This window comes from Procambarus clarkii, chromosome 83, assembly GCF_040958095.1.
Source record: "Procambarus clarkii isolate CNS0578487 chromosome 83, FALCON_Pclarkii_2.0, whole genome shotgun sequence".
Classification (NCBI taxonomy): Eukaryota; Metazoa; Arthropoda; class Malacostraca; order Decapoda; family Cambaridae; genus Procambarus; species Procambarus clarkii.
This window is the reverse complement of record NC_091232.1, coordinates 5,110,526-5,120,647: the sequence shown is the minus strand read 5'-3', so window position 1 is coordinate 5,120,647 and position 10,122 is coordinate 5,110,526. Positions and strand designations below refer to the sequence as shown.

Sequence of the window (10,122 nt, the reverse complement as noted above, 5' to 3'; positions counted from 1 at the left end):
GGCGTTTACAATACTTACACCGTGACAAACGAGGTGTTTACAACACTTACACCGTGACAAACGAGGCGTTTACAACACTTACACCGTGACAAACGAGGTGTTTACAACACTTACACCGTGACAAACGAGGCGTTTACAATACTTACACCGTGACAAACGAGGTGTTTACAACACTTACACCGTGACAAACGAGGTGTTTACAACACTTACACCATGACAAACGAGGCGTTTACAATACTTACACCGTGACAAACGAGGTGTTTACAACACTTACACCATGACAAACGAGGCGTTTACAATAATTACACCATGACAAACGAGGCGTTTACAACACTTACACCGTGACAAACGAGGTGTTTACAACACTTACACCATGACAAACGAGGCGTTTACAATACTTACACCGTGACAAACGAGGTGTTTACAACACTTACACCGTGACAAACGAGGCGTTTACAACACTTACACCATGACAAACGAGGTGAAGCGTGTCGTAACGTGTTTACGCAACACACTTTGAAGTCACAAAAAGTTGATGTTTCTACGAGAAAATATTGAGACCATACGATGGGGCGTCCACAGAGACGAGAGATCGATCCCGTTGCATAGCGTCAATATTTACAGGCGAGTGATAGGAGGTGTCATGGTTACCTAACCTTTCTTCTTCATGGTTACCTACACCATTTACCTCACAATATACCTTCCCCATTCACTGACTCTTTCCTACTCCGAACCTATTTTACCCTACATTCCTAGTCACTTTTTTTTCCTGTCAACCTACCTACCCAGACTGAATTGCTACCTAAATCCCTACTTCCTACTATCCTGCTGCCACACGCTCCTACAATTTCTTCCTCCCCATCTCCCCCTTACCTACCTCTTACCCTCTCCCCCACGAGCTTCTGTTTACATATTCATGACCCGGACCTGCTCTGCCCCCTCTCACCTCTCACCTTTTCTTACTACTTCATAATAACATTTCTCCTCTCTCTCTCTCTCTCTCTCTCTCTCTCTCTCTCTCTCTCTCTCTCTCTCTCTCTCTCTCTCTCTCTCTCTCTCTCTCTCTCTCTCTCTCTCTGTCTCTCTCTCTCTGTCTCTCTCTCTCTCTCTCTCTCTGTCTCTCTCTCTCTCTCTCTCTCTCTCTCTCTCTCTCTCTCTCTCTCTCTCTCTCTCTCTCTCTCTCTCTCTCTCTCTCTCTCTCTCTCTCTCTCTCTCTCTCTCTCTCTCTCTCTCTCTCTCTCTCTCTCTCTCTCTCTCTCTCTCTCTCTCTCTCTCTCTCTCTCTCTCTCTGTCTCTCTCTCTCTCTCTCTCTCTCTCTCTCTCTCTCTCTCTCTCTCTCTCTCTCTCTCTCTCTCTCTCTCTCTCTCTCTCTCTCTCTCATATCGTCATTTTATTCAATTGTTTTGTGAGAGCGTTTAGGACGAAACACCAAAATTCTGGGACCCATTTATTTTATAGATTGACATGGCCAGATTACGGCCACACGTTCTCTGGCAACCACATATCGCCGGGGTATATGGCATGAAAACTGTATTCACCTAGTTGTATTCACCTGGTTGTATTTACCTAGTTGTATTCACCTGGTTGTATTTACCTAGTTGTGCTTGCGGGGGTGAGCTCTGGCTCTTTGGTCCCGCCTCTCAACCGTCAATCAACAGGTGTACAGGTTCCTGAGCCTATTGGGCTCTATCATATCTACACTTGAAGCTGTGTATGGAAGTGTAGATATGATAGAACCCAATAGGCTCACGAACCTGTACACCTGTTGATTGACGGTTGAGAGGCGGGACCAAAGAGCCAGAGCTCAACCCCCGCAAGCACAATTAGGTAAATTAGGTAAGTACACATACACACACACGTTTGTGTGTGTATGTGTACCTTTACTAGCACATGCAGCTAATATATTCACGAAGATACTGAGAGACGAAAGTCCCAAAAACTAAAGAAAATCTATCAGTAAATACAGAATATAAAGAGAAGACTTGGAAAACTTGCCAACTAAAGAGAGGCGATATTAGGGAAAAGGGAGAAAAAAACTACAGAACAAAATTAGCGAAACACAATTAATAGAAAAAACCCGAAGGACGAGATGAAATAAAGAAACGAGAGATGGTGAAAGAAAGAGGTGATAAAGATAAAAACACGATATATAACGAGAAGAAACCGTTATCGCTCTTCCTTGAAACCCAAAAGTTACTTGATATCATGTTAGGGGGTTCCCGGGAGATGGTACAGGCTGTCTGCCAGGAGGGCGGGTTGCTATCATGAAGCCTCCTAATAAATTCATTTCCTTTCCCCCTTCACAGCGACCTCCCCCCCCCCCCATAACGACCCCCCAACCTCCCCCCTCTCCTCTCACAGAGACGCCCCTTCCCCCCCCCCCTCTCTCATTCCTCACTGGTGTGCGTGACGGAGGGAAGACAGGACAGAGACGTTTCAGGTCACGAGATGTCGCCACGGGTCAGAGATTAAGGAAAAATATCTCACGAAAGGTCAAAGTATCGCTTGCAGTAGTCGAGGTGGGAGATAGAGAAACAGACCACACGAGGGGTTAAATGGGCCACAACAGGGGCGGTTAAACAGCCCACACGAAAGGCAAACCCACTATTATATGGAGTTAACTGAGCTAGTTAACTCAAAAAAAGGATCATTCGAAGGGGTTTCCTGCTCGACTGAAAATATTATGGAGGTTTTGTATATTTCTCACACATGTTGGGAGTCTTGAGATCTTCACACCCCTCTCACACTCCGGCCTCGGCTAAAGAGTCGTGTGTGTGTGTCTGGACAAGTCGCTCCACTTTACCTGTAAACGAGGTGGGTATTCGACTCCTGCTAGAAGGATCTCACCGTGTTGGGTTCTATGGTGTGGCTCCCGTCAATGTCCCCGACTTGTTCCTCTTCGTTTTCTTCTATGTCCACACTGCCGTATATATAACACAATATTACTGGCCACCACCCACACGGCGCCCCTTCCTGGAAACACAAACCGAAACTGTCTCTATTTTCCGCTTGTTACAACTTGTAATAAAGTTGTTACATCTTGGCTTAACGTGTTTATGACGTATTAGAACGTTGTTACAACTTGCTATATTGGTTGTTATAACTGGTTAGGTGGTGTTAAAACTTATTCGAACGTTGTACCAACGTCGTAGTTTCGGTGTGTGTTTGGTGGGGCCTGGCTGCCTTGTGGTCGTTCACAGAAATGTTCTTGGCAAGAAAATTCTTGCCGAGAATTCGACCCTCGTCTGGTCGAAGCCAAGTTCATGTAAGAACACGAGGTACACAGCAAGAACATGACTGGTCTATCGTGTTACCTGTCCACGTCGAAATATGACATTGTGCATGCTGTAATATTAAAGAACACTTCTGCAGTTGTATAAAACTGAAACAAAACTGTGATAAAAATAAAAACAATTTTTTGTTTATAAAAATACATGACTTGAACAATGCGAAGTATAATTTATGGGTGTTTGTTGCTCTGTTTGTGAGTCCTTTGAGTCAGTGGTCTCTGTGGTCGACCTTGTCTCTGTGAGTCCGTGTCTGTGTGAGTCCGAGTCTCTTTGGGTCCGAGTCTGTGAGGCTGCCATCGCTCCAGCGTCTCAACAGATCAAGTTTTGATGACCCTTGAACCATTAAGCTTTATCATAATATTTAAAGGTATTAACTAGATTTTTGGAAACTAATTACATGACGTCTTCGAAGACACCTGAGAGCTCCTACCAGCGTGCCAGCGTGCAGGTGTGGAAAGTCAGTCTTGTTTTGCACAGGAACTTTCTCAGTGGGCACAATAATATCCATGAACGACGTTGACTCAACGTCGAAGTAACGTTGAACCAACGTTGGGTCAACGGTGAATTGACGTTGAGGATTTCAACGTCAATTCGGGACGCGAGTCTTATTTTCCTCGGCGTTAATCTTGGACATTGAGCCGACGGGGTTGAAGCCAGGTGTTCACATCTTCATAAGGGTCATAAATTTTCCGTTATCGGGGGACTGGAAGCCCGATAACTTCCTGTACTTAGGCTTACCGAGTTCTCTCTCTCTCTCTCTCTCCCTCTCTCTCTCTCTCCCTCTCTCTCTCTTGGCTAACTGTTCACCTTTCCCCTTGGATGCAACCCACAACAGTTGCCTAACTCCCGGGGACCTATATACTGCTTGGTGAACAGAGGCATCAGGGGGGAAATGATTCGTGCCCAATCTTTTCTGTTTAGACTGAGCACCTGTTGGGAAGGTCAGTCTGGAGCATCAACAGGCCATTCTCAAGCTTCAGTAAGCATTGGCTTCCTCCTTCGTCCTCCCTTATCATTCCTCTCTCTATTCCCCCTCCTTCTCCTGCTCCCTTTACACTACTCCATCTTCCCTTCCCTCTCTCTTCCCTCCTCCTCCTCCTCCAAACTACCCCTCACCCAAGAGAAGAAATCCTCAACCATCTTTCTCCTCTTCTTGCTAATAACTGAAGCATGGGGGGAACTTTTCAACTCTAAATATACACCCAACATCTTTACCAACTCTTAAATGGTTTTAGGTGCGTTTACCTCAAAGGTGAAGCTGTTTGTGATGCAGGGGGAGGGGTAGGAGAGGGAGAGAGGGGAAGAGAGGGAGAGAGGGGAGGGGGAAGAGAGGGAGGGAGGGAGAGAGAGAGGGAGGGGGAGGAGAGGGAGAGAGGGGAGGGGAAGCAGGTGAATACACACACAAAAATACAGTTTACGGACAGGTTCAGAAATTGGTTCGAAAAGTTAATAAAAAGGAAGTAATTGCAAACTTAAACGCTGGCATCTTTTTCTCCTGTGGGAGGGGAGGTGGTAGGGAGGGGGGGGGTCAGGGGAGAAGTGGGAAGGGGGGACGAGGAGGAGGAGGTGGGGATAGAAGGACAACGAGGGATAATGGAAGAAGAGAGAGAGAGAAAGAGAGAGAGGGGAAGGAAGAGGTGAGGGGAGAGGGAATGGGAGGAGAGAAAATGGGGAGTAATCTGAACCTGACACTCACACACCTGGGTAACTCACTCACACACCTGGGTAACTCACTCACACACCTGGGTAACTCACACACCTGGGTAACTTGGTTCTAACTCACACACACATATGAGAAATTTTATCTGAGAAAATTACAATGGCGTGACACTGACCTCCTCGCTGTGTCCCCTGACAGTGTCATGACACTGACCTCTGTTGACTCCTTGACAGTGGCGTGACACTGACCTCCTCGTTGAGTCCCCTGACAGTGTCATGACACTGACCTCTGTTGACTCCTTGACAGTGGCGTGACACTGCCCTCCTCGTTGAATCCCCTGACAGTGGCATAACACTGACCTCTCTTGACCCCTTGACAGTGGCATGACACTAACCTCGTTGTGTCCCTTGACAGTGGCATGCTCGACGGTGACAGTGTCAAGGTGTCAGGCGGCACTGAGGACGCTGGTACAGTTCCCGTGGTTCCAGCCAACCTGCCTGTGCCGGGAGCCGAGACTCGACCCCCAGTGTAACGCCTTCAGGGACCTCGTCTTCGACCACCCCTGCGTCTTCGTCACCAGGAAAGGTAATCTTCGGGCGTTCTAAGACACGTAATTTGTTCTTGTGTAAGTGACTACAATGTAATCCGTACGAAGGTTTCTCGGCGATATTTACTTCTATCGTGGAGATGAGTTCCTTAAAGTGTGGTGATGAGTATCTCTAGAGACGTGTGTGCTTACTAAAGAGAGAGAGAGAGAGAGAGAGAGAGAGAGAGAGAGAGAGAGAGAGAGAGAGAGAGAGAGAGAGAGAATAGTGAGAGGAGGAGACAGGACAGGTCCAAATAGAGAGAACGTCATAAAAATCAATAATTTTAATAAACTCGTGTGATGGCCTATAAAATATAAATTAAATCGTTACAGATTAAAAAAAAAGCTCCGACAAATAAATTATATACACAGTATTATTTATGATACGTCCACCAGGGAATCCTCAAACTGTGAACTGATAATGAAACTGTGCTAATATTTTTAGGGTAAAATGCCCCGATATTAACAGTCCTGGATCTGCTGTAACAATTTCATATATGGATAAAATTGAGCACTAGAGAATGTGGTCATTCATTATACAGTGCATATATATGTGTGTGTGTGTGTGTGTGTGTGTGTGTGTGTGTGTGTGTGTGTGTGTGTGTGTGTGTGTGTGTGTGTGTGTGTGTGTGTGTGTTTGCAAAGATATAGCAACCCAAAAAAGCTGACTCTTATTTTTGTCAAATTGACGATGAAAAGATCTATATAAACCTTGCCTTCAACACAGTCATTTGGAGGATTTTTTTTGGTTGGACCAACATTTAAAAGAGACAAAAATGATTACTCATAAACCGTAGTCTTGGTTTATTTATAAGCTTGAAAGCTTTGTTTATAGGCTTGAAAGTTTTGGCGAGTGATAACGCTTCAGAAAGGATGTCATTTCTCGAACCATGAACGGCCAGAAAACGGCGTTGAAGAGATGACAATGAACGGCGTTGAAGAGATGAACGGAGGACATTAGAGATAATTGGGACTCACCTAAGTGCGCATGCCGGGGTTGATTTTAAGCTCTCTGGACCACTTCTCGACCTATACACAACTGGTGTGCGTACGGGTTCCTGAGCCTATTGGGCTCTACCATACCTATATATCAGAAATATTTATCAATGGACTTGTGAAGAGTTATTATAATTTGTTTTATTCATGACCTGTTCCTCTCCCTCTGGGCGTATGTCCTGGCGCGCCTCCAGAGGTGGACATGCACCCGTTAAGCTACATCCCCAACTGTGAGGAAGCTGCAGACATATGCCGCAACAACCCCTGGTGCATGCAGCGATTCGATCTCTTCCGCGATACGTGCAAGTTCCGTGAGGGCCAGTGCCGCAATCCCGATAGGTGAGTGGACCCGTGCTCCCCCTCTCTAGGGGTATATCATCCCCCATGATTGATAGTCTGCCTGTCCTTTGGCTCATGCTCGTGGCCTCTCTGGGGTGGCTTAATCTTCATCAATCTGCCCCTCCACACAGGGAAGACTGCCTGAAGGCCTGGCTACAATTGAGGGAGACGCCCCTGCTGGGATGTATCTGTCCTGACGGCCTCGATAAGAAGTGTTCCCGCCTCTACTCCCTCGTCAATGAGAACCCTTGTGTTGGTAAGGCCCTCACTCTACTCTACCTTTATCCTCATGCAAAGGAATATCCAGACTCTGCATTGTCAGTCCTCATATGCATTTATATTTATTTTTTTTTCTCTTTAGGTTAAAAAAATACAGGAATTCTAATTTTAATTGATCATCTTAGCATTTTTGTTATTTAAATATAGTTTTATGTCACGTCTCAATGGTGATTTATAGTTCATAACAGGTACAACTGGTTATTTGTGATGAGCGGTTCGTGGTGATTTATGTCACTGAGTGGTTATTGGTTGCTCTTGTCATGTAAGAGTGATTAATTCTTTGTGACTTGTTACGTACGAGGGGTTCTTGTTGATTCACGTCACGTGCGAATGGTTCTTGGAGGCTCATGTCACGTACGAGTGATTCTTTGTAGTTTAAATCACGTTCGAGTGGCTTTTGATTCTCCATTCCAGGTAAAACATTTTGTTGACAGAGCCCAAATGCATAGGGGGGGAATTGTGTGAAACCCCGGTTGTGCTTTGGAGAAGCTTCAGAATCCTAGTGAGGGCAGTAGCACTTCCGGTTGCAATTCTTTTGACCATATCGTGGTACAGATGACTAAGGCGCATCTGGGAACATCCCGTGTGTAAGTTCGAACCCCTCTTCAAGGCCGTTGTGGATTTGTTCAAATAGGGACACTTTTGACAGCTCATCCTCATACACAATGACTAAATAATTATTTTGTCAAAACTAAAACACTTAACCTAACCTAACCTAACCTAACCTAACCTAACATAACAATACACAAAATTCTAACATGATTATATTAATTAATATTTTAGAGAATACCGTTTTTTTATTAGACAATATGTTAAAACTGATGAATGCTTCTTCAGGGTCGGAAGCAGCTTGGACGAACACAGCCTGAGGGTAGGCTGCACCATAGCTGTTTCCAGAAATTTGTTATTCATTACAAACCCCTTAAACTTCATGATATTCACTGTTCCCACTTTATCAACTTATCTCCTGCTGTATGAGAACATATCGAAACCTTGCAGTGGGATCGAACCCAGGTCCCTGGACTCTCCAGGCACATACACTACCGGCTGAATCATGTTGAGATTTGTGTCATAATGTTTGTTGTGGTTTTGTGTGTGTTCGTCAAAGTATATATGTATAATGTGAATGTTTACTGAATATTGATGTAAAGTTGTAACAAGGTTGTTGTTAGGTTGTATGTTGGGTTGAGTTATACATAGCCGCGACCTGATAGTGACGTTGTGGGTGTGTCACCTTGCAGGGGAGAGTTACCCCGGGCGTGTGGCTCTCATGTCACGGGTGAGTGCCGCCCTGGGCACCCAGCTCACCCGGCCAGTGCCAGTGCCAACAGCTGCTGCCACACTCCTCATCATCTCCTCCTCCCACGCCGCTGAACCCTTCTATCCCCTCTCCACCATCCACCACTTCCACCAGCACCTTCCAGTCTCCAGTACGTGACTCCAACGCCCACCCGGCAACATGGTCCAGAAATGCACATCTGCTTTGTGTACACACACACACACACACACACACACACACACACACACACACACACACACACACACACATATGTGTACCTTAAGCCACATATTCACGTCATATTCACAATGCATGTCTTACACACTTACACACCTGTTACCCTTATGTAAGAGCTACACACTACATCTGTTAAGTCTACACACTCGGCCAATCTGAGCCTCTTATTTACAATACTACATGTTTTAATTTTTATTTTTGCAATTACTTTTTTTATAATTTACAATACTATATATTTTCAATTTTTTTACATTAACTTTGTTCGTATATTCACCGTGCTGCACAACCACTGAGCTTACCTCCTGTACGCTTCTAAATGAAGCTTTTAATGACTAAAAGATTATAATAATTTTCCATGTCGGTTGACTTAGCCCCACAGTGAAGGGACGTAACTGCCGACCCTCTTCAATGTGTACAAGCACCCTCCTCTCCCCCCCCCCCCCCGCGGGTAAAACATCCTGGAATAATGTGACTTTTTCAACGTTATATAAACGTTTTCAATGTTATGTGACGTTTGCAACGTTATATGAACGTTTTCAATGTTATATGAACTTTTTCAACGTTATACGACGTTTTCAATGTTATGTGAACGTTTTCAAAGTTATATGAACTTTTTCAACGTTATATGACGTTTTCAATGTTATATAAACGTTTTCAATGGTATATGACATTTTCAACGTTATATGAACGTTTTAAACGTTATATCAACGTTTTCAATGTTACGTGAAAGTTTGAAACGTTATATAAACGTTTTCAACATTATACGATCGTTTTCGACGTTATATCAACGTTTTCGACGTTGATTCAACGTCATATCAACGTCGTTTGCAGTTCTTTACCCATGAGGGGGGAGGGAGGAGTCACGCCACCGACACATACACCCATACCAGCACCCGCTGTTGGAGGAGAAGTGGTTGTGCAGCCCTAATAGCGATACACTGATGGTCTCTCTCATTAGTAAGACAACTAGTTTGACACGGCTGTAGAGTATATCTCAGTTATGAAGACCACTATAACACGGCAGAAAAGCACATCTCAATATGAAAACTTTTCTGGCACATCAGTAGAGTACATGTCATTTCCATTTGGAGTACATATCATTTATGTACATCAGAGAGTACATATCATTTCCATTTGGACTCTTTGGTTAAGTACAGAGTGGCACATGTACATTTTATAGGCGCATTTTGGACACCTTTTTGCATGATCACTATTGCACCTTATCCTCGGCACCTACACCTAATCCCTAACACCAGTAATGGAAATGTCTCGTAGCACCTGCTCTTGGCACCTACTAGTATCAGTTATGGCACCTACTCCTTGTCATCAACCACTCATGGTACCTAGTTCCAGTACCATATTTCAAGGCACCTATCCCCCTGCACCTAGACCCGTCCCAAGCACCTAGTTTGGCAACATGTTCTTAAAGGCACAGCACCTACGTCTGTCTCAAGCA

The 10,122-nt window shown here is 44.7% G+C and overlaps 1 protein-coding gene across 1 annotated transcript in view; it reads left to right on the top strand.

The window, feature by feature from the left end:
- LOC123768725 (uncharacterized) overlaps positions 1 to 10,122 on the top strand; it is a 146,708-nt gene that overhangs the window by 114,719 nt on the left and 21,867 nt on the right. The window contains exons 3-6 of the mRNA XM_069316320.1: positions 5,365 to 5,535; positions 6,727 to 6,871; positions 7,003 to 7,127; positions 8,392 to 8,580. Of these exons, the coding sequence (XP_069172421.1) occupies positions 5,365 to 5,535; positions 6,727 to 6,871; positions 7,003 to 7,127; positions 8,392 to 8,580 (630 nt within the window). The remainder of the gene's footprint in view (positions 1 to 5,364; positions 5,536 to 6,726; positions 6,872 to 7,002; positions 7,128 to 8,391; positions 8,581 to 10,122) is intronic.